Here is a 27,538-nt window from a genome sequence, read left to right on the forward strand (position 1 = left end):
TCATCTCGCAGCACAATGACAACAGAGAGCGAGACAGGCAGAGAGGGGCTTTATGGGTAATTGACTCTCTGCATTAGCCCTCCGAGCCGACGGTGGACGATCAAACGGCGAAGGAACACTTTAATCCCGACGAAACACACCGCAGATATGTGCGGAATAACACCCGGGTGTGTCTGAGCGTGAATACATTAGCCCACTTTCATAATCCCGATGCTGCTCCCACCACAATGGTCAGATTACAGGGTTTAGGCGTGCTGAGGTCTGGTTTGGGGGGCCGAGCTGAAAAGAAAGCAGATTTGGTTTGGACTAAATTTGGACCATCTGGCCGAGCTGAGCAGGCCGAGATTCATCACGCTATCGGACAGCAGCACCAGCCTCCACGCAAAGCAGATTAGGACAAATGAGAACAACAACACCGTGTCTTCATAAAAATAAACAGCAAAAAGGCTCAGAGACGGTCAGTCGTCACAGTAGAAATCACTGCACAAAACACAGAGATCAAAGAACAGGCAAAATGTCTCTTTGCAGTTGTTTTGTGTCTCTCTCTGGTTGTTTTGTGTCTGTTTATGGTTGTTTTGAGTCTTTTGTGGTTATTTTGTGTCTCTTTGTAGTTGTTTTGTGTCTCTTTGTGGCTGTTTTGTGTCTCTTGGTTGTTTTGTGTCTCTTTGTGGTTGTTTTGTTTCTCTTTGTAGTTGTTTTGTCTCCTTCCAGTCATTTTCTATCTCTTTGAAGTTATCTTGTGTCTCTTTGTTTTGTGTTTCTGAGATTGTTTTGAGTCTCCCTGAGGTCATTCTATGTCTCTTTGTAGCTGTTTTGAGTGTTTTTGTGTCCTTGTGGTCATTTTCTGTCCCTTTCAAGTTATTTTAAGTCTCTTTCTGGTTGTTTTGCGTCTCTTTGTGGCTGTTTTGTGTCTCTTTGTTGTTGTGCCCTTTTGTGGGTATTTTCTGTGTCTTTGTGGTTGTTCTGCATCTTTGTGGTTGTTTTGCATCTTTGTGGTTGCTTTGCATGTCTTTGAGATCATTTTCTGTCTCTTAAGTTGTTTTGTGTCTCTTAATAGATGTCTTGGTTGTTTTTAGTCTCTTTGACGTTGTTGTGTCTTTGTAGTTTTGCCTTTTTTTGGCTGTTTTGTGTCTCTGAGGTTATTTTGTGTCTCTTCTATGGTAATTGTATGTCTGTTGTAGTTGGTTTTTGTGTTCTTGTAGATATTTTATCAGTTATTTATGTTCGTTTTGAATCTTTTTATAGAGCTATTGCATCTATTTCAGTCTCTTTCCCTACATACAGCGTCTGTGGCCTTGTGGCTGTAAAGCTCATTCACTAAATCCTCCATGAACCATGGATCTCAGTAACACATCTGTTGGACTCATGCCCACATCTGAACCAAATGTTCATTGCATTATTACCACAGACAGTTTGATTCTCATCTTTGGTGCAATAATTACATCCAGAGACCAGTTATGTGTCGACTCAGATGAGACAACAAAACAGTCTGATGCCTACTTTAGTCTACAATAACATGTTGTTAATGCTGGAATAATGTAGTTTAAGGACACATGTTCAGCCTCTGGGTTGTGTGATTGCAGTTTTTCCCTGACTGTGATGATAATTATGTAATCGTTAACTGCATGTTTTTGTGTGTGCAGAATGCGAGGTTTGTTGTCCGTGACGCTGCTGCTGCTCCTGGTCCTGACGCTCAGCGCTGAGGCCAACAAGAAGGCCAAAGCACACAAAGGTGAGCTCCTCTTTGGTGTCTGTTAGTGGCTGTTGGTCCATTAACCCTCCTGTTGTCTTCACTTACAGGCACCAAAAAATATTGTTTCCCTGTCTGAAAAAAAATCCAAAAATTCAGCAAAAAAAATTCCCCTTAAGGGGAAGAAAATTCAGGAAGAAAATGCCAATAATTCCTTAAAAGTTTCCCTTAAAAATTTTAAAATCCCCCTAATTTGGCAAGAAAATTCTTGTAAATATTTAAAAAAAAATAAGTGAAAATCTTCCAAAAAAAATCCTAAATATATCTAAAGTGATTCCATATATATCAGTAAAACTTCTAACATTTTCTTTAAGAACATTCACAAAAAAATCTAACAAAATCCAGCGAATTTCACTGGATTTTGGTTGATTTTTGTGTGAATTTTCTTAAGAAACCTTTTTAACATTTCTTTTTTTTTCCATCAAAAAATGTTCAAAGATTTCCCAGAAATGTTGAAAATGTGGACATCAGAAGTTTCACTATGAAAATATTTTTTTCCCACATTGTCAAACTTTAAAACGGGTCAATTTTGACCTACAGGACAACATGAGGGTTAAGAAGACGGCTAGTTTAGCTTAGCATAAAGACTGAATACAGGGAAACATGTACAGATAATTAACATGTTAGATCTTGTCTGTTTAATCTGCACCAAACCAAAGTTTAAAAACCCAACCTGCTTCAGTTTTCAGGAACATGTTAGTCTTTGTGGATTTTGGATTTTTTGACTGAGGCAGGCTAACATTATCCCTGTTTACAGTCTCTATGCTAAGCTAAGCTATGCTAAGCTATGCTAAGCTAAGCAGCTTCATAGCTACTGTAAAGAGAAAAACAAGGTGAGGAATTCCATCTTGAGTTCTTGGTTTGTTGCTCTTGTCGTCTGGCTGCTCCTCTTTATGTTTCGTACAGTGAATAACATCACAGCAGGAATGTTCTCGACTGCAAAGAAAATCTGAAAGAGTGAGAAAAGCCAGTTTTTCCTGTTGACATAATGAGTCGTGCTTTGCTGAAAACACAAAGATTCTGATGAGGAAGCGTTGCATGTTCAGATTCCAGTCCGACTCTGCTCAGGCTGTATGAGGTTGTTTTTAGTTTTGTTTTAAAGCTGCACCAATCCTCATGATTTATTAAAAATGAAATGTGATGAAGCCACAGAGAATCAAGACCAAACAAGATGATGTGGTGAACAAAGCACATCATTTAGCAGTTACAGATCCAGATGTTTCCTCAGGAGGTGGTGGAGACCAAACATGGAGCTAAAAGAGGGAAAAAAAGTCTTTCAAAGATGATCATGTTGCAGGTTTTGCGTCTCTTTGAGGTCATTTTGTGTCTCCTTTTGTGGCCTTTTGTTGTCATTTAGCATCTTTTGTGATAATTTTATCATCAGTTTGTATCTTTTTGAGGCCAATTTTCATCTTTATGTGGTCTTTTTTTGTCTTTTGAAGCCATCTTGTGGTCATTTTTACATCTTATCTTGGCTGTTTGAGAGCGTTGCCCCTCTTGTATGGTCGTTTTGCATTTTTTTATAGTTGTTTTGAATCTTCAGTGGTTGTTTTGCATCTTTGGTAGCTATTTTGTGTTTCTTTGTCACTTTTAGCACTTCTATAGGTCATTTTGCATCTTGATGGGGTCTTTTGTGTCTTTTGAAGCCATTTTGTCTATTTTTATTTTCATTTTGCATCTTTTGTAGTTATTTTGTATCTTTTTGTAGTTGTTTTATGTCTCTTTGTCATCAGTTTGCATATTTCCAAGGTTTTGCATGTTTTTGTGGTCGTTTTTGCATCTTCTCTCCACTTTTTGAGCTAGCTTTGCATCACGTATGGTCGTTTCACAGTTTTTATAGTTGTTTTGAATAATTAGTGGTTATTTTGCATGTCTTTTTCATCAGTTTTGCATCTTTTAAAGGACATTTTGATCCTGAGGTGGCCTTTTTGCAACGTTTGTAACTTTTTGAGGGAGCGTTGTGTCTTTGTCTAGTCATTTTGCATCATTAGTAGTTGTTTCGCATGTATTTGTGGTCATTTTGAGTGTCTTGGTGGTTGTTCTGTTGATTTATTGTTGTTTAGTGTCTTTTGTCATCATTTTGTCTCTTTCTAGTCATCTCTCTTTGGTCAGTTTATCTTCTGTTTTGTTGGTTGCCAGTGTTGCATTTGCAGCAGATTTAATAAAAGCTCATTTAAGTGCCACACACTGATATTTGATCTGACTGTTGTTAATGTACATTTGTGCTGTTAGCATCCTATGCTAAGCTTATTATTGTGCACTGAACCAGGTTTAGCTTTGTGTTGTTTTTTTTTCCATGTTTAGTGTCATTTTTTTCTGCTAATTCGTTACTAAAACATTTTTATGTCTAACAAACATGTGGAAAACTGTTTGTTTTTTAACATTTTGAATCCTGTGTTGTTGACATCCTGTTTTCCTGCCAACAAACTGTCTGTTATATGTTGTTGTTACTTACTAGACCTGTCAGAGTGATAGAATTTATTTAAGCAAAAATAACAAAATCTGATTCTAAAATACTCTATTACTACTAATAATTACTAATACTCCTACAATGAAATTTTGAGGTTTTACCAGTAAAAGATAGTTAAAATATTAAAAATAAGACATGACAGGTGGATTAAAATGGACCTAAAATATTGTAGTGAAACACAAATTTGCTTATAAACTTTATTGTAAACAGTCAAATTACAGTTATAGAACATTTATCACAACAAAGAGTAAACACATTATCATAAATATACAGAAAAATATACATTTAAAAACATGATGCAGGAGGATCTTTGTATTCAACAGAAATAATACAGAGGATAAAATGAATAAAAAATGAGCGTTGTAGCCGTGAAACTGTAAAACGAACAGTTTGAATCATTGCTGCTTGTATTTTAAGTTTGAATATGTGGAGAAAAAAGGCACAAGTGTGAGTTTTTGATATTTTATTTTATGTGTATGATGGAAAAATTGAACATTCTCTAAAACAACCAGGTTTGTACAGGTGTTTTGTTGTTAAAATAAATAAAAAACTGAACATTTCTGAGTTTCTGACCGCTGGAAGCTACTGCTGAGTGAAACTTTAAGGTGTTGTTCATGTCGCCGTCCTCTTTGGGTGGTTTTCTGACCGACTCTCTGCTCGGCAGGTGGGAGACACGATAAATCCCGGCCGGCCTCCGAGTGCTCCTCTGCAGAGACTCAGTACGGGAAATGTGTGCCGGAACATGGAGACTGTGGCGACGGTCTGAGGGAGGCGACCTGCAAAGACCGGACCGACAAGATCCACTGCAGGATCCCCTGCAACTGGAAGAAGGACATCAGTAAGAGGCAGCACACAAAAACACCAAAAACACAACACTCACACATGATGATTTGAGACAGACCACAGCTTTATCAGCCCAGAGGAACATAAATACAGTGTATATATGGAAAATTAAAATGTACAGAGCACATGAGGAGTCATAACGGAAGTCAATTCACAGATTTTGAAATATTTGATATTTAAAACTGGTGACATCTGCTGGCTAAATACCCGCTACTGCATTAATACAATTACAGTTGTGTACCAATACCAGCAGGTGTTTGGATGTCTGGTGTTAGTGGTCCGTATAATGAAGAGAACATGGAACAGGATGAATTAAAACACCAGGAAGGATCGAGAAAGGAGGGAGAGCACAGAAAAGACGTGACCAATAATGAGGAAGAGAATTAACCCTCCTGTTGTCCTCATTTACAGGCACCAAAGAATAGTTTCCTTGTCTGAAAAAAATCCAAAAATTCAGCAAAAAAATTCCCCAAATTTCTGAAAATTTGCAAAACCTTCAGGAAGAAAATTCTAATAATTCCTTAAAAGTTTTATTTTTAAAAAATCCCCCAAATTTGGCAAGAAAATTGTTGTAAATATTTTCCCAAAAAAATAGTAAAAATCTTCCAAAAAAAATCCTAAAGCAGCGAAAGCACGGTAGTGTGCAATTGCCGCCAACATTGACCAGCTGCAGTGCTTTTTTTGGCTGCCTATAGAGTCAGGAAGGTGTTTACTTTCCTTTGATACCCAAAGGAATAAAACCAGAAATCCAGTCAGAATTCCAGTTAGGAAAATCAAGATATCATGCCCGAATTATTCCAAACACTGTGGGGTTGGAACAGGTCAGCTTACACTGTGGAAAAGGACATGACTTGTAGGGCACAAAGGGGATTTATTCTGTAGTACGCCAGAGAAAGATTTAGGGTGAGTTCCATTATCCATAGTCCCATAATATGTAGTATAGAGGAAAAACATTTAGTATGTTCCAGTACATAGTGTGTCAAATGTAGTTTGGCAAAAACACCTGGACGTCCCAGTGACGGCTAAACTGGCAGCTCAAAGGGTTAAATAGAAGACTCACTTTGCTGTCAGTTTAATGGCAACCGGTAGCTTTAAAGGCGCCATTCACTCTAATATAAAATAGGTCTCACAGGACGCTGAAATGGTTCAATCAGAGCAGCTGATATTTTTTTTTTCTTTGCTCCACGACATCTCTGGGCTTCTGTAACAATCTCTATTCCACATTTGAAATAAAAATGTAACTTTGCATTGAGCAGTTTTTAAATCTAACTTCACTCGGTTTGGTCTCTTTGTTCTGGAACTGACTAAATGTAAAATTAAAACTAATCTAGTTTCAGGAGATTGGATCTTTTTCGAGAGAGCAGCTGGACGTTTATCTGCTCTGATTGTTTCACTGCAAACAGCTCCTTTAGAATTACTGATCAAAGTCTGTCTGAATCAAATCTAATCAAGTTTATTGATGTTTTAAAACAACTAAAGCTGAAGAAAGTTCAATATGAGCAAAAAACAAGCTAGAAATGCTCACTAGACATCACAATTTAGCATGGCTATAATCATCTTGGGCTTAATAGTACATTAAATAACCAGTCTTTCTATTGTCCATGTTTTGTCTCACTTCTGACTTTGGAACTTTATGGTACTTATGCATGGTTTTGTTGCCTGCATTGTAGCTCTGTACTTGTGTTTATTGTTAACAGTTTTATAAATACAATACACATACCTGACTAAGTATTTTACTGATGTCAATCTAACATTTCCCCTCATCTGCGTCACAATACAAGCAACATTTATGGCAAAACAAACAGACTTTTAAAATCTGTTTGTACAGCAACTATATATATATATCTAAAATGCTAAAAGCAAGACAACAGGATGACAACCTGTAAGAAATTCTAAAATAAATACAACATCCTGAAGCATTAGGGCCACTAAAGCAACCAAAAGCCACTGAAAACATGTTTGTTTCTGGTGTCCATTTGAAATGGAATCAGCCTTTAAACATGAATCCAGATGTGACGTCTGAACTCTGCAGCACAAACCAACAGTTTAAATGTTCCTGCAGGTGACTGTAAGTACAAGTTCGGTCCATGGGGTTCCTGTGACGCCGCCACCAACACCAAGAGCCGGTCGGGAACGCTGAAGCGAGCGCTGTTCAACGCCGAGTGTCAGAACACCGTCAAGGTGTCCAAACCCTGCTCCCCCAAAGTCAAGAAGGCCAGAGGTGAGAGCTCCACACAAACCACTAAGTCTGCTTTCACAAGCAGCTCCACAAGTCGCCAAACTCATGTTGTTTGAATAACGAAAGCTGAATTGGTCCTTTTTGGGGGATTCAGTAATGACAAAATCCTGGAGAGAGTGTTAGTTAACTGGTTATTCAACAAGACCTGTGAATTTTTGATCATTTTGAGCTAAAATATCAAATATTTTCTGCTTTTAACTTCTAAAATGTGTTGCTTTTCTGCTTCATGGAATGGTGAGGTCCAAAAGTCTCCTCAGAAATTTGCAGCATTAATGTGTAAACCTGGAAATAACTAGAAACATTTAAAAACACCATAAGTTCTAACCTGTAACATGAAGAACAAATATTTCAGATTGGATTGAAGTTTCCAGCAGACCATGCTTATAGATCCAGGTGAGGGTAACCCACAGTGATTAAGGGTATAGTTTGGTTATCTGAAGTGGTTTTTTTGAGGTGTTTAAAGTAAGTGGTGGTCAGCAGAGGTCCAACAGTGCAAATATCTGTCTGTTTGTTCTGTTATTTAAAATATTGTCTTGCAGTAGCTGTTTTCTGATGATCTCCACTACCTCAGATGTAGGTTTACATGAGAAAAGTGAAGATATATCAAATAAAACCATGGTTGAAGGTGGTGTTGGTTCCAGTTTCTGAACCTTGTTGACTAAATCGGTGGGTTTTTAGAATTAATGTGAAGTATTTCCAACCAATGAAGCTAAGATGGAGGCCCGAGGTTTAGCAGACTTATAGGAGACTGAGATAATGTTACTTCCATGTGTTTCCTTTAAAGTCCATGTATAGATGGTGCCTCTTCAACGAGGTTAAACTGGTGACACAGTGGATGGTTGTGGAAATCATCTATGACTTTCTTTTAACTGTAGCATGTCACCTCAGAGCCTCATAGGTGGTGTTGTCACTGAGTACTATGGTTGTTTTGGTGTAGCACAACCTTCCCTTCTCTGCTGGCAGGATGGTGATGCTCCGGTCTTTACTCTAAGATGTTACTACCTTCCTTTGTTTGTATGTTGGTTGGACGACATATTTTTTCAGTAGAAAGCACAACAGAACCCTTGATCTTGAACTGTTCTACCTCTGCCAGGTTGTTGTCTGATTCTATGGCTGTAATGACATCCACTGCAAGTAACTGTAACTTTAGTTCTTTAGCCAGAACGTCCTTCTCTGGTTGGGTAACGTTCCCATCTAATCCATTTTTCACTAAGTTATCCCGAATGTCTATGAGTGTAGTGTCATCTTGGTTCTGTCTGGTTGGTTCAGATGTTCCTAAAGTTATTTGCTCTTAACTCTTAATGTTTGGAATTTCCTTGTTTGTCTTATGCCAACTGTGGCTTTACAACAAGCTTGGAAACTTCCTCCAAGACTGTACTGGGTAGAAGTTCTGTCAGTTTGTGAAGAATCCGGTGAAACCTGTCCTAAACTGACTGCATCACTGTACTGGTTCATCTTCTATCGATTCACTCAAGGACAAGGTTTGCCCCACCCTCCACAAACTGACAGCACCTCTATCCAGTACAGTCACAGAGGAAACTTTCAAGTTAATTGAAATTTAGCACAACATAAAAGGGCAACAGATGGCAAATATGGAAATTCTGAGCATTACGTTCAAGAGAAAATAACTCAAAAAACATCCAAACCAACCAGATGAAAGGGGAGGACACTACACCACTAGATTTGTGACTTAAGTCAGTGAAAAATGTCTCAGATGATGACACTTCCCAACCAGACGTGGGTGTCTTAGCTGTGAAATATTTCGACAACCGTTACCAGTAGGTGGCATCATTACAACAACAGAATCAGCCACATGGAACAACAATCTGACAGAACCAGAGCAACTCAGGATGAAGGGCTCTGTGGTGCTCTCTAGGGCAAAAACACCTTCTTCAAACATCTACAGTGACAACAGAACCTGTGAAGCTCTTAAGTGAGATCCCACCAGCAGATACAAAAAGAAGTTCATAGATCATCCACAACAGCTAGAAAAGGAGAAAAATCCTGACTGCTCATTATTCCAGGGTAGTGGCTTTACAATGTATATATGGACATCTGAAGATGCACAAGGAAAAATTCCACCAATTTAGTCAACAAGGCCTAGAAACTGAACCTGGCCCCCCAAAAAACATGGTTTCATGTGATGTCACCTCATTTTTCTAAAGTATACCTACATCTGAGGTTGTGGAGAGCATCAGAAAACCAGGAACCAACTTTACCTCCAATCAGATGGATTCCCTGCTGGACCTCTGCTGGAACACCACCTATTTTAAATACTTTGAGGGTTTCTACAGACCAAAGCCCATCCAGTACCACCCACTGTGGTCAACCTCCGTATGTGGGAAGTGGAAAGCAGAGAACTGAGCTCCTTCAAGGGAACAACTCTCCACAACTGGTTCAGATATGTGGATCACAGCTGAGTCAAAACCAAAACCCTAAAAGTAGAACCTTCACAGAACAACTCGGTGAATAAAAACACCAAGTTCACAGTAAGAATGACTACACTGTGGATATCCAATGCAACGAGAACTGCACAGACCTTTATATAGGGGAGAAGAAACAACCACTACACAAGTGCATGGACCAACACAGGAGAACCAGCTCCAAGACTCAACAATCCACCTGCATCTGAAAGTTAACCAGTCAGTTAGAACTGAAGAAGGCTCTCAGATGTAACATACAAAAGAAACTCAAACAGCTGCCTTCCTTCTAGCAATAACATACACCCTGACCAGGACTACTGAGAATCACCATGCTTTACTGTGCTCATTCTGTGTCCCTTTGTGGTCAGTTTGAGTCATTTTATGGTTTTACCTAGCTTTCTAGTTGTTTTGAGTCTCTTCATAGTCGTTGTTCATCTTTTTGTAGCCATTTCAGGGCACTTTGTAGTTGTTTCGTGTCTCTTTGAGGTCGTATTCTGTCTGTTTGTGGTCATTTTGTGTCTGTGGTCATTTTGCACCCACTTGTAGTCATTTGGCATCTTTTTATGGTTGTTTTGCATCACTTTGTAGTCATTTTGAATGTTTTTGTGGTCCTTTGTTCAGTTGTTTTACATTTCTATGCGGTCATGTTGCAACCATTTGTGGTCTCTTTTCACAGTTTTTGGGTTTCTTTGTGGTTTATTTGCATCTTTTTGTGCTCGTTTCAAATCAGTTTGTGGTCAGTAAGCATCTTTTTATGGTTATTTTTCATCTTTTCGTAGTCGTTTTGAGTTTCTTGGGAATTTTCCTGAATCTCTGTGGTCTCTTCCAAGTGTCTTTGTGGCAATTTTGCAAATCTTTGTCCTCACTGCCACAAGGGGGACACAAAAACTCCACACTGCAGGTATAAAATAAAAGCAAATGCAAAACTTGAGCTCTCCAAGTCTTGGACTTCAAATCAAACAGTTTGAGCTGCAGGAAGTTTGCATGCCTGCTTATAATTAGCAGATGAATCAGTAAGGGAAACAGTCATTATTTGCAGGTTTACTTTAGTTGTACTTTTTGCAAACTATAAAACAGTCACTAACAATAACTGCTGGTGTTTGCTTCAACAGGGGAGAAGAAGTCAAACTGAAGGAAGAAACACGATGCAGACGACGGCAGGATTTCTTCCTCCAGCTGAACAATCGTCTTCCCTCCTTCATCAAACACAAAAAAAACCGAGAGACTCCTCCAAAACGCACCAACCACCTTTCGCCTGGCCTCCTCTGACTGTTTGTTCTGGTTTCTCATGTGATGTTCTTGTGCTTACTTGGATTAAAGTGTGGAAAGCTTTTCTCCCACTAGATAATAAGAATAATCCTCATAGCTGATAGTTTGTTCTTAACAGTTACACTCAGATAGTCCTAAAAGCTTAGCGCAAAGTGAATTAACGTTGTGGAAACTGAACCAGGATGGTCCGTCCACTCGACTGTCATGAGTTTCGTTTTTACTGGAGTTTAGAATCCCCTTTAAAAAGATCTGCAATGAGAAAATCCTCTATGAAATCTATTTTTGAACTATAGATTGATTATTGACGACGATGAGACTTGTATAAATGAACAAATTAAATACTGTACATTGTTTTGGTGAAGAGTTTGGTCTGTTCTTTGGTTCACTGATGATTATAATTACCCAACTGTTGAAAAGTTTGGGGTTGCTTAGAAGTGTCCTTATTTTTGAAAGAAAAATAGTTTTTTTTCAGTGACGATAACATTAAATGAATCATAAATCCAGTGTAGACATTGTTAATGTGGTAAATGACTATTCTAGCTGGAAACAGCTGATTTTTAATGAAATATCTCCATAGGGGTACAGAGGAACATTTCCAGCAACCATCACTCCTGTGTTCTAATGCTACATTGTGTTAGCTAATGGTGTTGAAAGGCTCATTGATGATTAGAAAACCCTTGTGCTATTATGTTATTATAGTAGTTATAGTCATTATAAGTTGACCAAACGATTTAAGATCCATATATGAGTTTAGTTATATGTCAGTGAGGAGATCTTATATAGAAACATACATTTTCATCATGTTTGAGCTTTAATTGGAAACTTAGCTCCACCTGCTGTTCATCCAACCAACTGGAAGATGGAAACCAACTCCTGTTTTCTTTTCTGGGTTTTCCTCATAATTTAGTAAAATTTGTGCTTCGTTTGAATGTAATCGTCTACAATACAACGTGTCAGGTGAGCAAACTGGCGTACCTGCCCTAGAAGCGTAATTTCAGCTTTCCGCCACGACATCGCAGGAGGCTGCAGAAGGTTTTCCTGAAGGTGACGTTGCACAGAGCGTAGCAGAACGGGTTGGCGGCGCTGTTGACGTAGCAGAGCCAGTAGCCGGTGGTCCACAGGATCTCTGGGATGCACACGTGGCAGAAGGTGGCGACGACGGCCATCACGTTGTAGGGCGTCCAGGTGAGGATGAAGGCCAGCAGGATGGCCAGGATGGTCTTGGTGACCCTCCTCTCCCTTGCCATCACTCGCCGCCGCCTCCTCTCCTGAGACCTGAAGCTGAGGCAGGTGGAGAACGCCGCCGACGCCTTCCGGTGGAGGTCGGTGTTGGACGAGGAGTCATTATCGACCTTGTTGTAGTCTTCGTCTCCGGTTTGGCAGGTGGAGGTCCGAGCTGGACGCTGCTGAGGAAACAGATCAGACAAGCCAAGGTTGAAAGGTGTGCAGAAAATAAAGTGATTGCATTATAAGTTCTAGCGGGAATGGAGATTTGTCTCTGTAGCACCACAATGCCTTATTTATAAGGCAACGCAAGTTTATTTGTATAGCACAATTCATACACATGGTGCTTTCAATTCAATTCAAGGTGCTTTACAATGGCAAATAAATATATTCAGAAAATAATTTAAAGGTAGACATATTAAAATCATAAAAATAAAATGTAAAAGTAGACATTAAGATCAGAAAAGTGCATTAAAAGACAAGAAAACAGTTGAGCATCTAATAGACAGCTGCAGTAAACAATCTGGTTTTTAGGCCTGATTTAAAACAGCCGACAGTTTGAGCAGGAAGTTTGTTCTACAAATGAGGAGCATAAAAGCTGAATGCTGCTTCACTGTTTTAGTTCTGATTCTGTGAACCTTATGTCAAGGTGTGTTGTTCCGATTAAACTTTGCTTTTGATCCAACCCAAGTTGTTTCTTAATCAGTATCAGTCAAAACCCAATACCAGTTTCCTACATTTCATGCATTGTAGATGAGCTGTTGTACCCTGTAGTGCCACCAGGTGGAGACTCTTTTGATTTAATATTGTAGCAACCAGAGGCGTCAAGCAGTTCTGTGTTTGAAAGCAGAAAGCATTGTGGGGGTTTAAGCTGTAAAGGGGCACCATGACAAAGACTTGTAAGGCTTAATGACCTCTGACCAACACATATGTATTAAAACAGGCTGAGATCAATTAGCTCATTCTTTCTACATCCCTGTGGAAAATGTAATAACTGCTTTTGTCAGTGCATTGACTAATTAAAAGTGTGCTACATTTATCTCATAAACTTAATATTAAGGAAATTATTCAGACTTATGACACTTCTGTGATAGCGAACGTAAACAAAGGATCAGGTTTAAGTTCAGTTATTACCAGTCATTTAAAAAATGTGTTTATCAGCTCAGATTTTAGTCGTTACGATCGGATAGGGATGCCCCTAGTGGTTCATGATACATTTTATGTTCAGGCAGTAATTGCAGCTCCTTTGACCTGGATATTGCTATTTTGACAATAGGATTCTAATATCACAAATTTGCATCAGGACTTACAGCATACAACTATATTTGTGCTCAAAGCCTCAACTTTGAAAAACTCTTCAAGAAACCCCAACAGTGGATCCATCAGGATGTCATGAATCAGCACAAAGCAGAATTACAGTTCTGGAGGACAGAATTAAAGGACCTACCAGGTGTCTCCAGCTGTCCACCGTCACCAACGTGTCAACAGGACTTCTGGACGCTTTCCGTTTCCTTCTGGTCTTCGGCGAGCTGGACTGTGATTGGTTCAGAGACACTTCAGAGGTGGGGTCGCTGCTCACCCAGCTCCGTCGTTTCAACAGGAAGTCTTTAATGGAGGGGCTGGACGTCCGGAGCGTGCCGTGCTCTGAACGGAGAACGCTCAGTCGGCTGTGGCTGGCGGCCGACAGGCGGCTGTACAGGCCGATCATGATGACGGCCGGCAGGTAGAAGGACGGCAGCGTCGTCCCCAGAGTGACGGATGGGCTGGCTAGTAGCTGGGTGTAGCAGGCTCCATCAGGGACAGCTCGCCGACCGCCGACGGTCTGCCAGCACAGGATGGTCGGGGTCCAGAGGATGACGGACAGCAGCCAGGCGGCGGCGATCATCATTCCCGCCTTCCTGCCCGTCCTCCACACTGGGTAGCTGAGCGGCCGAGTCATGCAGAAGTACCGGTCCAGGCTGATGACCAGCAGGTTCATGACGGAGGCATTGCTCACCACGTAGTCCATGACGAGCCACATGTCACAGAGCGTGGCCCCCAGTGGCCAGCGGCCCTGCAGCTGGTACAGCGTGTACAGGTTCATGGACAGCAGGCCGATGATCAGGTCGGCCACCGCCAGGCTCAGCAGGAAGTAGTTGTTGACGATCCGCAGGTGGCGGTTCACCTTGATGGACAGGATGACCAGCGTGTTGCCGACGACGGTGACCACGCTGAGGGAGGCGGTTACCGTGACGATGAGGGTCAGCTGGGTGAGGCTGTAGGGATACCCTGCTGTGATTGGGGCCTGGCAGGAGGCGTTGACGCAGAGGCGGGGCCAAGCAGAGGTGTTGAGGTTGAGGTCAGGAGTCGGTCCCATGTTTCCTAAAAACACAGAAAACATCATGAAAAAGAAAACCCTGAGCTTTAAACATCCATCCATCCATTATCTATACACTGCTTAGTCCTCATTAGGGGGTGGAGTCTATCCCAGCTGACTCAGGGTGACGACAGGAGACACCCTGGACAGGTCTGGACAGGTCACCAGTCTATCACAGGACTACATATAGAGACAAACAATCACACTCACATTCACACCTACTAATTCACCTCAGCATGTTTGTGGACTGTGGGAGGAAGCCAGAGAAAACCCACACATGCACAGAGAAAACATGCAAACTCCATGCACAAAGATCCCAGGAAGGCTGGGACACAAACTGGGGCTCTTCTAGCTGCAAGGCAACAGCGCTAATCACCACGCTATGTGATAGGTGTATGTGTTACATAAGTAAGTTCAGAAACAGAGTCTACACATCCTTCTGAGAATCAGGAAGCTCCTTCCTCAACATATGGACATAGACTTAAAGTTCCTGGAATGGTCAAAACATGTCGAGCCATTCAAAATAAGCCAATGGAAAAATAGTTTTGTGCTCATTGGCCTACTATTCATAAGTTGTTGACCTTGGTCTTTTCTTTGAGAGAAACATCTTAAAGATTCTGCCTTTGCAAAATAAACCAACATCCCAACAATGTTCCCTGTAATTTTTCCTGAGTGTGAGCAAACACACAAACTCCCTGAGCGTCCCTTGGACCACTGTGAGCAACATCAGACGTGTTCACTGTGGTCACACCAGCATCACATCCATTCAAGTTACATGGTTCATTAAAAGAATCAAATTACAGCATTTACATTTCTGTTAAAACACTTTGTCAACAGGAGCCACTTGAAGGCTGCAGTGATTTTAGTGACACTACAATGTATAAGAGTGAAGTTATTGAATATTTGTCTCTCTTTACTGTTGCAGTGGTTTTGCAAATTGCAGACGGACCCTGTTCACTCCATAGACACCAATGTTATTCCTGTAGCTTGAAAGACAGCTACTTTTGATAAAACTGGGCTTGTAGCACATTGTCTGCCTTGCAACAATGGGAAAGAGGCACCGTTTATGTTTTGACAACCTATATCTAATGAGTTATTGATGCTGGAAGTCCGAATCTGTGAATATCTTTCCAACTTTACTGAACTTGGGGCCACTACCACCTAAGGAGTGATATATTTAATTTTGAAAAAAGCATTTAGCCATACTTAAAGCTTTAAGTGCTTTATTAACACGGAACTAAAAATTTTGTATTGTTTTATTATCACAGGTTCTGTCTGAAAAGAGGTGACATCATTTTAAACAGTGAAATCAAACTAATAAAATGTAATGACCAACCAGTGAGCAATACTGGATTCTGCAAAAACATAAACAACTTTTTAAAAATCTAAATCTTATCTTAACACAGTTAATGTATTAACTTATTTTTGTGTGTATGCATGCATTTATTGATTTATTTAGTACTGTTAACATATCAGAGTTCTGAGTGAATTTTTCTTAAGATAGACAAAGGCCATTTATTGATTACATATAGGCTGTTAAATGTTTATTAAAAACTAAAAAGCATTTAAAAAAAACAACTTAGGCATTTATTGAGTCACTAAAATACTGTAGAGTACAGACCACATCAGCATGATTATAAGCATCCTCTGGTAAATTAACAACCAGATACTGATGTCTCTCACCATATGGACTTCAGGAGATGACTGGGGGATGATAAACTGTGATCTACTGGTTGGGTTCTCTCTGTTCTCATGTTTCTTACATGTTTGTCCCCTGACAGCCGGGTCATAATGTTTTTTGAGCAACACACCATACTATGACGTTTTTACAATGATAGTTCTACTATGGAACCAGTTTGACATGTTCAGGTGTTCTTTGTGTGAAAACTCAGAGATTTCAGGTATCAGAAGGTGGTTTTCAACTTTCTTTATTAACTTTCTGCTTCAACTTTAAATGAAATTTCCTTCACTAACCCAGCCCTCTGGACTTCCAGGAAGCTGTGTTCCTATTGGCTGTCCAGGTGGCTGCTTGGTGTTATCAGGAACACCTGAGCAGCTCAGTGTCTTCCTGCTTTGTTTAGCTGCAGACAAACATTTCCTCTGCTTCCTTCACCACTGAACCGGGTTTGGTTCCATTGCTTTAGTTTGTTCTTTAGGTGTTGGCTTGCAGCTTCCAGCAGTAAAATAGGCTTTAATGTGTTTCTTGGTGTGTTTTAGGGCTTTGTACTGGATAGTTGTCTTGGTAAATGTGGTTCTTTAGCCACAGTTAGCACATGGTGCTAATGTGTGCAGTGATTAGTGGATTTGGTACAGCTGAGTTGTGTCTTTATCTTGGCTGTAGTGAGTCTTTAGAGGTTTTTGGTCAGACACATTCTGTATTCTTGTTTGAGAACCAGCGTTGGTTGTCCAGAAGGTAAGAGTTCCTGTCCTGATTCTCTGTTCTCAGAGGTTCTCTGGTAGGCTGCAGGAGACTTTAGCGTTTGGGTTGTGCTAGTTTGGTTTTTGTAAGGTTTCATTTGGACGACTATCTTGAGGCCCCTTCATGTGGTTTAGTGAGGTTTTCTGGAACAGTTCTACAAAGCAACCTGCAGCAGAAGAGACTTTGAGAGTTTTTAGGAAGTTCTGGAGACCAGACTTTAGAGCAGCAGAAACATTTGTCAGCAGTTTGAGCAGGAGAAGGTGAGCTTCAGAGTAGAAATGAGAAGGAAACCTTCTTGAGCCATGTGGTGAGGTCCTGTACCAAGAGTTTGAGCAGGTTGTGAAGAGTCTGTAGTTCTTTGGTCTGAAAGCACAAGAAGAGTCGACTCATTAAAGGAGAAAACAGGAGATATTGTTGGTTCTTCTGTCGCTCTGCAGTTTCCTTAGACTGAATATCAAGTTTATATTTTAAATGATTTACCATGTGAGCCCAAGAAGACTTCAATAAACTCCCTCCATCCCCTGGACACAACAGATTTTATTACCATGTTAAATCTTTTTTTGTTTGTGAGTTTTAATCATAGTTTTAGCATAGTTTTTTCTCTTTGTTTAGTTTTGTAATCTGTGTAAAAGGTGCTAAACAAATAAAGTTGAATTGATAAACTGAATAATTGACTAACTCATGATTGTGACAACTGAAGTATTTTCATTGTGATTGAAGGGTTTGTTTCATTTTTAAGGTTGGTTAAAATCTTGACAGAAAAAAGATTAAAGAAATAAACTACAGTAAAAAAGCAATTAAATCAAAGGAAAAAACATTTAATATAATAAAACTTTTAAAAAGAAAATTAAACATTAAATACAATATTTAATTAGCTAATTAAACGGAAGATACAAAGCATGTAATTATGAAGTTAAACAAAAAATTTTAAACAAAAATATTAAACATTAAAGATGAAATATTTTAGATAATTAAACATTTAAAAAATACAATTAAACAAGAATATTACACATTTAGAAAAATATAAAACATTTAATTACATTATTAAATGTTTAATTAGAAAATTAAATCTTAAAGACAATAAAACTTTAAATAGGAATTAAACAGAAAATACAATGAAGCATTTAAAAAGAAAATTAAACATTAAAAGGTGGTAAAACATTTAAAAAGAAAAACCTTAAAGATTTAATCAAAAAATTAAATATTGGGAAAGAAAAGGAAAATTTTAAAACAAGCCGATAAAAAATTTGAAAAAACAATTAAACATTAAAAAGACAAAACATTTCGAAATCAGATCAGACATTAGAAAACAATAAAAGGTGAGAAAAGAGCAAAACTAAACATTTAAGAAGAATCAAACTAAAGATAAAACCTTTAAAACAGTTAAACTTTAGAAGATCAAATTAAACAGAGGAGACAATAAAACGATCAAAAAGAGCAAAAACAGATCAAGGTCTTTAAAGCGTTTTCTAGTCTGAAATGAAAACATCAAGTTGTTTCTTCAAACATTTCCTCTTTCTATGTTCTTGGTTTGATTGTGGACAGATTTACTAAGAACTCATTTCAGAAAACTGCTTTCCAGATAAAGTCTACTAGAGGTTGAAGGCATCGATCAAACTAATGTTACCTTCTGATCTCCACAAACTTTATTGTTCAGTGAAGAGAATCAAAGTTTGTTCAGGATTTCTAAAAAACCCACAGGTGAAGGTCTGAGAAGAACTCAGATTGATGGTCTAAATGTGAAATCAAGACTCATGGTCACAAGTTTTAAGGCTTCTGTTAACCAGAAAGTTCAAACTAACAGAGAAGTACTGAGAAACGTTTAAGATTTCAGTCCTCAGACTGTCTAAAGGCTCAAACTAACAGAGAACTACTCAAGAACTTTAAGGTTTTCAGTCCTCAGACTGTCGAAAGGTTCAAACTAACAGAGAACTACTCAAGAACTTTAAGGTTTTCAGCCCTTAGACTGTGTGAAGGTTCAATCTAACAGAGAACTACTCAGGAACTTAGAAGATATCAGTCCTTGGACTGTCTGAAGGTTCAAACTAACAGAGAACTACTGTGGGACTTAGAAAATTTCAGCCCTCAGACTGTGTGAAAGCTCAGGTCCTGAGGACTTGGGGGGTGTGGAGGCTTTGGAAAGTCTTGGAACTGAAGGTTCAACCCTCCAGCACAAAGGCTGAAGTCCAACCTCCTGAGAAAAACGGTGGAGTCGAGACCCGAGTAAAAAAAAAAACTCGAAAATGACAAAAAATAGATGATAAATGTGCAAAAAAAAGAAGAATTAGTATCTGAGCGAGTAGCTCAGGAGGATAAGAAAAGGACTACCAACTGGAAGGTCGCAGGTTCAAGACCCACCACCTGGCCTTTTTCTTTCTTTGTCTTTGTCAGGATTTTGAGAAAATTTAAGAAGTGTCTGGTCTTGAACCAGCGACCTGCAGCTCCATAGGCAAACTCTTAACTCACTGAGCTACAGATCAGATGAAAAGAAATAAATTCGTCGTCCCTTTGGCATCGTAGTTCCTGAAGTGACCACATGGGTGGAGCCAAGGCGGAGTCTGGGTGGAGTCAGGGCGGAGAGTAGGCAGGGAGGTGGGTGGCGGCCTCCCCCCTCTACTCCCCCACCTTCCCCCACCACACACCACACCTTCCCCCGCCCGACGAGTTCTTCGAGTCTCCACGAGTTCTTCGAGTCTCGACAGGTTTTCCCGAGTTTCTGGAGTTTCCACCAGGTCGGAGGCAGAACAAGGTATCATGAAGAGGTGTTGAAGTCGGCCAGGATGGACTGACTTTTTACAGCGACTAGAAGGAAGACCACTAGAAGAGCAGGTCTTTAACCACCATCCATAAAATCCATGGAGTCGCTCCAGAGAAATGAAGGGAGATCAACTTTTATCAACCTCCATCCAGATGTTCAACTTCATATCTTTACTTGGAGATTTTTAGCACCACAAACCTTTAGTATCACACTTTATTATCACTTATTAGGACTTTAATGGAATCCACCAGCAGATTTAGTTTTTGTTGACAAACTTTATTCTTGTCATCGTGGGACTGCAGTATTTAAAACTGTTCCTTCTATTTGACCTCATGTTTATTAGTTTTAGTGGAGAAAGTTTTAATTGTCCATTAGTCTCTTAAAAACCATATAATTGGATTAGTCAAGAGCTTTAAATTTCTTACTTTGTCATATTTTAAATATGACAAAAAAATATAAAAATAAAGTGTCTTGAGACAATTTGACCTGTAATTGGCGTTATATAAATAAAATTGAATTAAAATTGTATGTATCTTGTAATGTTGGAGTAATTCAGCCATATATGTTGGAAAACACATTTTCTTTGTCCATTAATCTGTTGATTGTTTTCTCCAGTAATTCATTTCTTGTTTTGGTTTATAAAATATCAAACCCAAATATATTCAGTTTACTGTCATAAAAACCAAAAAGATTTACATTCATGATGCAGGAATCAGGCAGTTTTTCACTTTTTATCTTAGTTTAGTCAGAAAGATAGTTGATAATGTGTGAATTGTTGCAGCTTGTGAGCCGTAGAAGGTTTTAATCTTTGAGGCCGAGTGTCAGAAAACATTTAGAAACCAACATCAACAAAACACTCAACCAAGATTTGAACATCATTAAAGGGAAATCCAACTTTTGCATGACAATGTCTAATTAAAGGACATTTATTTCCAACGTAAATGTGTGATATTCATCCTCTGGAGCTTTCTCTTCACATCGTCTTCCACCTGGACTGGTTTGGTCGGGAGCATGTGCAACAAACATTTGAAAAACTGCATTTTAACATCAATGAATGACACTGAAGTTTAATCTCTACATAAATGAGACGGAGTCTGGATGTGCTGCTCTGTCATTAACTCCTAAGTTTAGGGAAAGTTCAAACAAAAGAGGACAGTTCAGATCAGACTTGAGAATGAGCTTATTCTGAACAAACATCTCAGACTTTCTGAGCTTCAGCACCTCTAGCAAGATATTTTAACAACAAGCAACTCAAGAGATCCAGAAATTGGAGAGAGTTAGCTTTAGCTGAGCCAAAGAACATGTGGGACGCTAACCGAGCAAACATTTCAGACTTTTCTCTGTGAATTCTGAGAAATAATTTACTATTTAATGACAGAGCTACACATCTTAACTCAGTCTCATTAAAACAGACTCTAATTCAGTGTCATCCATCCATATTAAAGTGCAGTTACCCAAAATGTTTGTTGCATGAGCTCCAACAAAACCTGTCCAGGTAGAAGGCCACTTTGACAAACAGGAAGTGGAAGATTCCAGGCAGATTTATAGAAGGGGGAACCGGACTGTACTAAGTGTGGTTGAGTATAGAGGGCTGATAATGATTATTAGTGAGACATTTGGAGTAGATATTCATTTACAGTAAATGAAAGTATTTAAAATCTTGTAGTTAAACTTAGAAGAACACAAACTCTAACAGAAGACTTTGTTGATATGTTTTTGTTTTGTTTACAGATGTTAAAGGAGTTTTATTTGTGACGTATAACCAATCAAATCACTCCAGAAGACAGAGCGACCACAGGTAGATAAAGGTTCAGAGCCAAAGTAGTACCATTTTTAAATGTATTTATTACTGTAAATCAGTAAAAAATAAAATACTGATAATCAGTAAATCAGTCAGGCCACAATTACTACAATTCTACAATGTATGTCTCTGTCCTTTGACTTGTTATTTGTACAATCTACGATGTATATTTTCTACTATACTACTATGTTTGTTTCCTCCTCCTCTGTTGTTTTCTGGATTGTACTCAGCTGCATGACTTCGTCCACCAGGCCTCCGTTGACTCGTCCCGCCTGCCGTCTCTGGAGCTGAAGCTGGATTGGAACAGACCAAAGTACAGTCCAATCACGATGCCAGCTGCCTCTCAAAAGGCTCCTTCATCTGGCAGGTGGCAGCACTTCTTCTGAGGGGAAGCTGAGCTGGTCCAGCAGAACTTTGGAGATGTGTTCCAGTGGTTGGTGGATGTGTGGGGAGATAGAGAGGGACCTTTGAATTGTTCACAAAGGAAAACAGGGAACCCATTGGTAGTTTTAGTTTAGGGTGCTACTGCAGTGTGTTTTTGGGTTTTAAGAGGTGAACAGGAAGAGTTTTTTTTCGTATTGATTATCTTTTACTTTGTTCCTGGTTGGAATGCCCATCAATGTCAACATGAAGTTCACTTTTAGTTCTGTTGATTTATTTTTATTTTACTAACACCCATTTGTTTTTAACCCCCTCACATGTTGTGTTGTTGTAAACTTACTCTTTCAAATAAATTCTCATCTAACCCTCTGGAAACCAGCGTTTGGACTGTTTTTGTGTTGCTCCTCACCTACTGACAGCTGTGGACTAAAGGCTATACTGTGACGTTTTTAGAGCGACATGCTACACTATGATGTTTGTTGGGCGACACACTATTCTATAGGCTTTTTTAATTGACATATTACTGTGACGGTTTTTTTTGTTTTAGTTTTTTAGTTTTTTTTTTTAGCAACATATAAGAATTCGAACAGTTTTAAAACTTACTATACTTTTACTTGTGCAATGAAATTATTATTCTATGGCATATTTTAGATGGCATATTATACTGATGTTTTCTTGAGTAACATACTATTTTGACAATATACTGCACTATGAGATTTTTTGAACCAAATATCATACATGACAATTTTAGGCAACATCCTATCATTTTGCGCTTTTTGAACCACATAATAATCTATGTTTTGTTTTTTTTTCTTGCCAACATGCTGTACTATGAACTACAGGCCATACTATGTTATTCTTGAGTAAAGCATACTATACTTTGACATTTTCTGAACTACATCCTATACTATGGCGTTATACACAGAGTGCTTTGGTTACATGTTGATTTATAATCTAGATTTTTTTCTGTTTTGTTTTTTGACGGGATTACCACAGACCTGACTGTGAACACCGTCGACACCCACCTCAGGGAGACGCTGCCTAAGATCTCAAGGCTGCTTGGTCGTGGTCTTTCTGGCACGTACTCTTCCAAGATGAGCCGGGAAGTTTAACACTGATGGAATGACACCAGGTCTAAGCCGACAAACTTCCACTTCCTCCTCAACCCATAGTCTCTGGGAAACCTACATGGAGTAAGAAAAGTAGACAGAGAAGTAATTAAGTCTGTACACAACATATTAAAAAGAAATCATACTAATAAATTAAGTACAAAGAACCGAATTCGCCAATATACTGGAGACCAGAGCTATTTAATTTGATAAGTATAACCTTGTTTAGTAACATTTCAATTATTTGAGAGCAGTCCTAAAGAATTGTCTGTAATCCCAATCATAAAATGGGTTTGGAGGAAGAACATAGATGGTAATCTGGATATATATGAGTTAGGCTTTATAACTACTATTGGTAGTATTGGTGGTAGTAATAGCAATGTGACTACTCACTACTGCTGCTGATACTGGCACTGCTACTACAACTTGTAATATTATTACAAATGCTGATACTACTTCTACGACTCTAACAGCTGTTTATACTACTACTGCTGCTTGTACTTTTAGTATTACTACTACTGCTTGTACTACTATACTACAGCTACTATTAATCGTCTGGTATTTGGTTGTCAAGCTGCTAGCTCGCCTTAGCGTTTTGCTAGTGGCTAACTAGTTAGCTCTCATAGACTGGAAGCTCTCAACAAGATTTCATAATGAAAAAACAGCCAAAAACTATTCTTACCTATGAAAAGTCATTCCAAGTTTCCTTGTCTCAATCGTACGACGTAGTGTGTAACTGTATGCAGCACAGTGAGCCGGCATACTTGTTTCCGTTTTCACGCTGTATACATCAACGGAATGCACTGAAACTTTTCCCCCACTAGCTTAGCCTCGCTGTAGCACGCAGCTCAAAGGGGCGTGTCCTATCTACTCATTCATATCTATGACAACAACGGTGGCTGCACATAAGGACGCATGACGTTGATTAGCTGCGTAAATACCATTATGTACAGTCTATGGTAAATACGTATGTGAATCGCATCATTGGCTGCAGCAGCCAGTCACTGGTCACTCACTGACTCACACTGAAAAATAGCACAGAATGAATTGTTACGTGTTTATTTTATTTGCAATTTAGGTTGGATTTTTTTTTTGTGCACAGCGCAGATTTTCTGTGCGCGGAGACCGTGTCAGCAGTGCGCAATTGCTCATGCGCGCAGCTTAGAGGGAACAGTGCATCCCAACAAAGTGTGGTTTTTAAGGTCATAGCAGTTTTTCCACAACATTTTCCAGGATCACAAACCTGCTACTCTGAGGTCGTTTTCTACCGGGAAGGTTGAAGGCAATGCAAATTCTCATTGCTGTTTTAAAAATGGGTACTTTCATAGAGTGGAAACTGCATTTTTATCTTTTTCCCTCTTAAATTTGAAATTGTTGCTAGTTCTCCTGGTTGCTATTTGTCATTGTCTTGGCTGTAATTGCGTTGCTTAAAGTCGTCCACCATAACATGGCATGAAGCCGCTGTACGTTGTCATGCAGCTGTAAAGACTGAAAATAAACTGAAAATGAACCTTGGTTGAAGGTTTTACATTAAATGTATGAATGAAACACCAAGGAATAAATGCACATCGAAATTTGAAAAAAGAGAAATTTGTAAGTCTGATTTTGTCCCAAACCCCAAAATGTTCAATTTACTGCAACAGAAAACAGAAAAAAATTTGAAAACATAACGTCTGAAATGATTCATAAGTTCCTAAAACTGTTGCTGATTTGATTTTCAGAGTTTCAATTCAGAGTTTACACTTCATATTTCACACAGTTTAATCCTGGGATCTTAATAGATAAACTAAACTGAAAATTTATAGGAAACCCTACTTCTAGATGTTTGACAGTAACTCAAGTCATCACTAAAACCTTTATTCTTACACATTAATCCGATTATTAATTTTGTTGATAATGACTTTAAAATATGCTTCAAATCTGCAGATGTCACTTTGTCCTCTGTAAATATTTTTTCTGTTTTCTGCTGTTTTATAGATTCAAAGATCAACAATCGAATAAATCGAACCATCAGATAGAAGCTTTGAAATTCAGTCACTGCTCAATGAATTTCAAAAGCTAATAAGACTATGAATTTATTTACGTTTACGTCTTATTTTTCCGTATTTCCCAGCTGTTTGTAACAAGAACCTCCTTGTAATAAAGTGAGAAGCTCCCAGATGAATCAGAGAATTAAATGATTCCTTAAAGTTCTCCTGAATATGACGATTTGTCCGTCTGTATTTATCTGACGGCTCTACTTTACTTTACAAAATAAACTGACTAAACCTTCCTTTGCAAGAATCTGAAGTTTGCATCTAAACATTTTATTATTTTTTTTAAATAAAGCTTCATTACAAACCATATAAACAGTAAATATGATCAATTAGCGAACTGACAGAAGATTATTCAACATTTCAATCATCATTTAGATTATTTTTCCTGAAAAAAGCACAAAATTTCAGAATTCCATCTTCTCAAACAAGAAAAAATAATGCTTTTCTTTTTATGTCTGGTAATTATTTTGATTATAATGGAGTCACTTGTACCCAAACAACATTTCTCTGTATATTCTCTGAATTCTTACAAACCAAATAATTGACTTTTTAATCGATCCGGAGATTAATCCATAATGAAAATAATGATTAGACAGTAACATGCATCAAGAATAACACAGCAAAAATAAAATATGCAATACCGTCAGTAACAAGAGCAACTTATCTACACTGAGAACCTTTACTTTTATGACTTTAAGCTCATTTGCCAGGTCCAACGTTTATAATTTTACTAACATATTAGTACTAATACTAGTATTTTTCCATTGTAGCTCAAGTAAAGATGTGCAGTTTTTTACTCCACCACTGGCAACCTGAAGCTGAACTAAAACTACATTTAAATCCTAAAAATCTGAGTATAATATTAATCATTTCTTGATAGAACCAGTGCCAAAAAATCCTTCTGAACAGCTTTTTTGCAGGAAATTCAACAATATTTAGTCAAGAACCCACATTTAACATTGAAAATTAAACATTTCCAGTAAAAAACATTATTCATAGGAGTCCTAAAACTTACCACAGACTTAGAGCAAAGTAATAAGAATATTTGTAATATATGTGAAAAAATAAATATTAAAATACAAAATATGCAGATTTTTATGTGAAAATATACGTTGTTCAAACATCTGTAATATGAAACAAAATATACAATGTGCAAAAAAAGAAGTGCACATCTAAAATCTGAATAAACCATAAAATAGAAACACATCTAAGAATATGGAACAAACTGATGACATTACTTACTGATGTTGGAGTTGATCCAGCCGCTCAGATCGTCGTCTGTCGGCAGCAGCAGCAGTTTATATGCAGCTGAAGACGAAGCGACTCGCGTCTCTGACTGGCCTCAGATCAGACTCCGGTTCACGTGGGACGTAATGACACATTACTGCGAGAACGGACGGAGCTCTGCTTCCGTTAGGGAGGACGCCGCCACCCTGAGTTTACACTTCATCTTCCTTCCATCATTAATAAAGAGTCTGATCCGCTTCATCTGGCAGCAGAGGACAGAAGGCTGCAGATCCTCAGTGAACAGCCACAAACTGACCAGTGTTAGTTTAAAACATTAACTAATCACAGTCTGGTTTCCTCTACATCGTCTGACGTAATAAGATTAACAGCACACCTGTAGGGAATAAAGAATATCTACCTTCTCAGGTCCTCCATCTACCATTTGTTTCATCAAATTGCTTCATTCTTCTGTTTTAATGTCATTAAAGGACCCATATTCTGCACATTTACAGGTTAATAAATGTATTTTTGGGGTCTATTTGACGATGTTTACCTGATTTAATGTTCAAAAACACAATATTTTTCTCAGTTTAAACATTAAGGCTGTACCTCTTCTGTTTCATTTTAGCTGCTGTCTCTATAAGACACGCCCACTTTGCTCTGATTGGTCGCCTGGATCGACCTAAACCAGATCATGTTGGTTAGTAAAAACCAGATCTCTGAGTTTAGGGGTGTAGTTGTAGAAGAAGCAGCTTTTGTAGGAGATAGTGTTGGATTGGATATGTTTGAGGCTAAACTAGCAGCTAGCAAGTGTTATGCAAATGAGTTACGTGATGATGCCGATAAGTAACAGAAGAAAAACCTGGACTTGAAACGAGGCTTTTCAGGCATTTAAGGAGTTTTCTGCTGAGGACTTGTATTGTAAATCTCCCCCACTATATAAAGCAACAGTGATGTTTAACTTCCTTCTCCTGTAAATGTGTAGCTGGACTGAATGGCATCGTGGTCTAAGACAAAAAAATTTGCTACTTCAAATGTGGCTGGTTGAGCCCCACGCGCCATGGTTTCTATAGGTTAGATCTGAATATGATCTGTTTGCACTTTTGTAAATTTAAAGAAATGTAACATGTCAGAAGAAAAAAAAAAGATTTCACACTACAAATGTTTTGTTTTTTCTGAAAATGACTTTGTTTGGTGTGAAGTGCTTCATTTTAGCTCCTGTCTCTTTAAGAC

General features: G+C 38.6%; 2 protein-coding genes across 7 annotated transcripts; one reads left to right on the forward strand and one right to left on the reverse strand.

Moving 5' to 3' along the window:
• Window positions 1-11,355, forward strand: mdkb (midkine b). 2 transcript variants are annotated; one of them, XM_055009346.1, is made up of 5 exons: window positions 1-56; window positions 1,644-1,732; window positions 4,885-5,058; window positions 7,126-7,284; window positions 10,838-11,355. In XM_055009346.1, the coding sequence occupies exons 1-5, from the start codon at window positions 16-18 to the stop codon at window positions 10,855-10,857; spliced, it is 483 nt and encodes a 160-aa protein (XP_054865321.1). In that variant the 5' UTR covers window positions 1-15; the 3' UTR covers window positions 10,858-11,355. The 2 variants fall into 2 exon arrangements, with proteins under 2 accessions (XP_054865321.1, XP_054865322.1); XM_055009347.1 differs by lacking the exon at window positions 1-56 and adding an exon at window positions 133-167.
• On the reverse strand, window positions 4,404-26,663 carry LOC111585666 (muscarinic acetylcholine receptor M4-like). Of its 5 annotated transcripts, none has more exons than XM_055009344.1 (5): window positions 26,321-26,660; window positions 22,959-23,117; window positions 17,285-17,356; window positions 13,666-14,579; window positions 4,404-12,400 (listed from the first exon to the last, which is right to left on the reverse strand). In XM_055009344.1, the coding sequence occupies exons 3-5, from the start codon at window positions 17,295-17,297 to the stop codon at window positions 11,975-11,977; spliced, it is 1,353 nt and encodes a 450-aa protein (XP_054865319.1). In that variant the 5' UTR covers window positions 17,298-17,356; window positions 22,959-23,117; window positions 26,321-26,660; the 3' UTR covers window positions 4,404-11,974. The 5 variants fall into 5 exon arrangements, with proteins under 5 accessions (XP_054865319.1, XP_035797393.2, XP_035797395.2 ...); XM_035941500.2 differs by lacking the exon at window positions 26,321-26,660 and adding an exon at window positions 23,725-24,797 and having other exon boundaries at window positions 4,404-12,397; XM_035941502.2 differs by lacking the exon at window positions 26,321-26,660 and adding an exon at window positions 23,725-24,794.
• Window positions 26,664-27,538: the final 875 nt, after the last annotated feature.

Source organism: Amphiprion ocellaris, chromosome 3 (genome assembly GCF_022539595.1).
Source record: "Amphiprion ocellaris isolate individual 3 ecotype Okinawa chromosome 3, ASM2253959v1, whole genome shotgun sequence".
Taxonomy (NCBI): Eukaryota; Metazoa; Chordata; class Actinopteri; family Pomacentridae; genus Amphiprion; species Amphiprion ocellaris.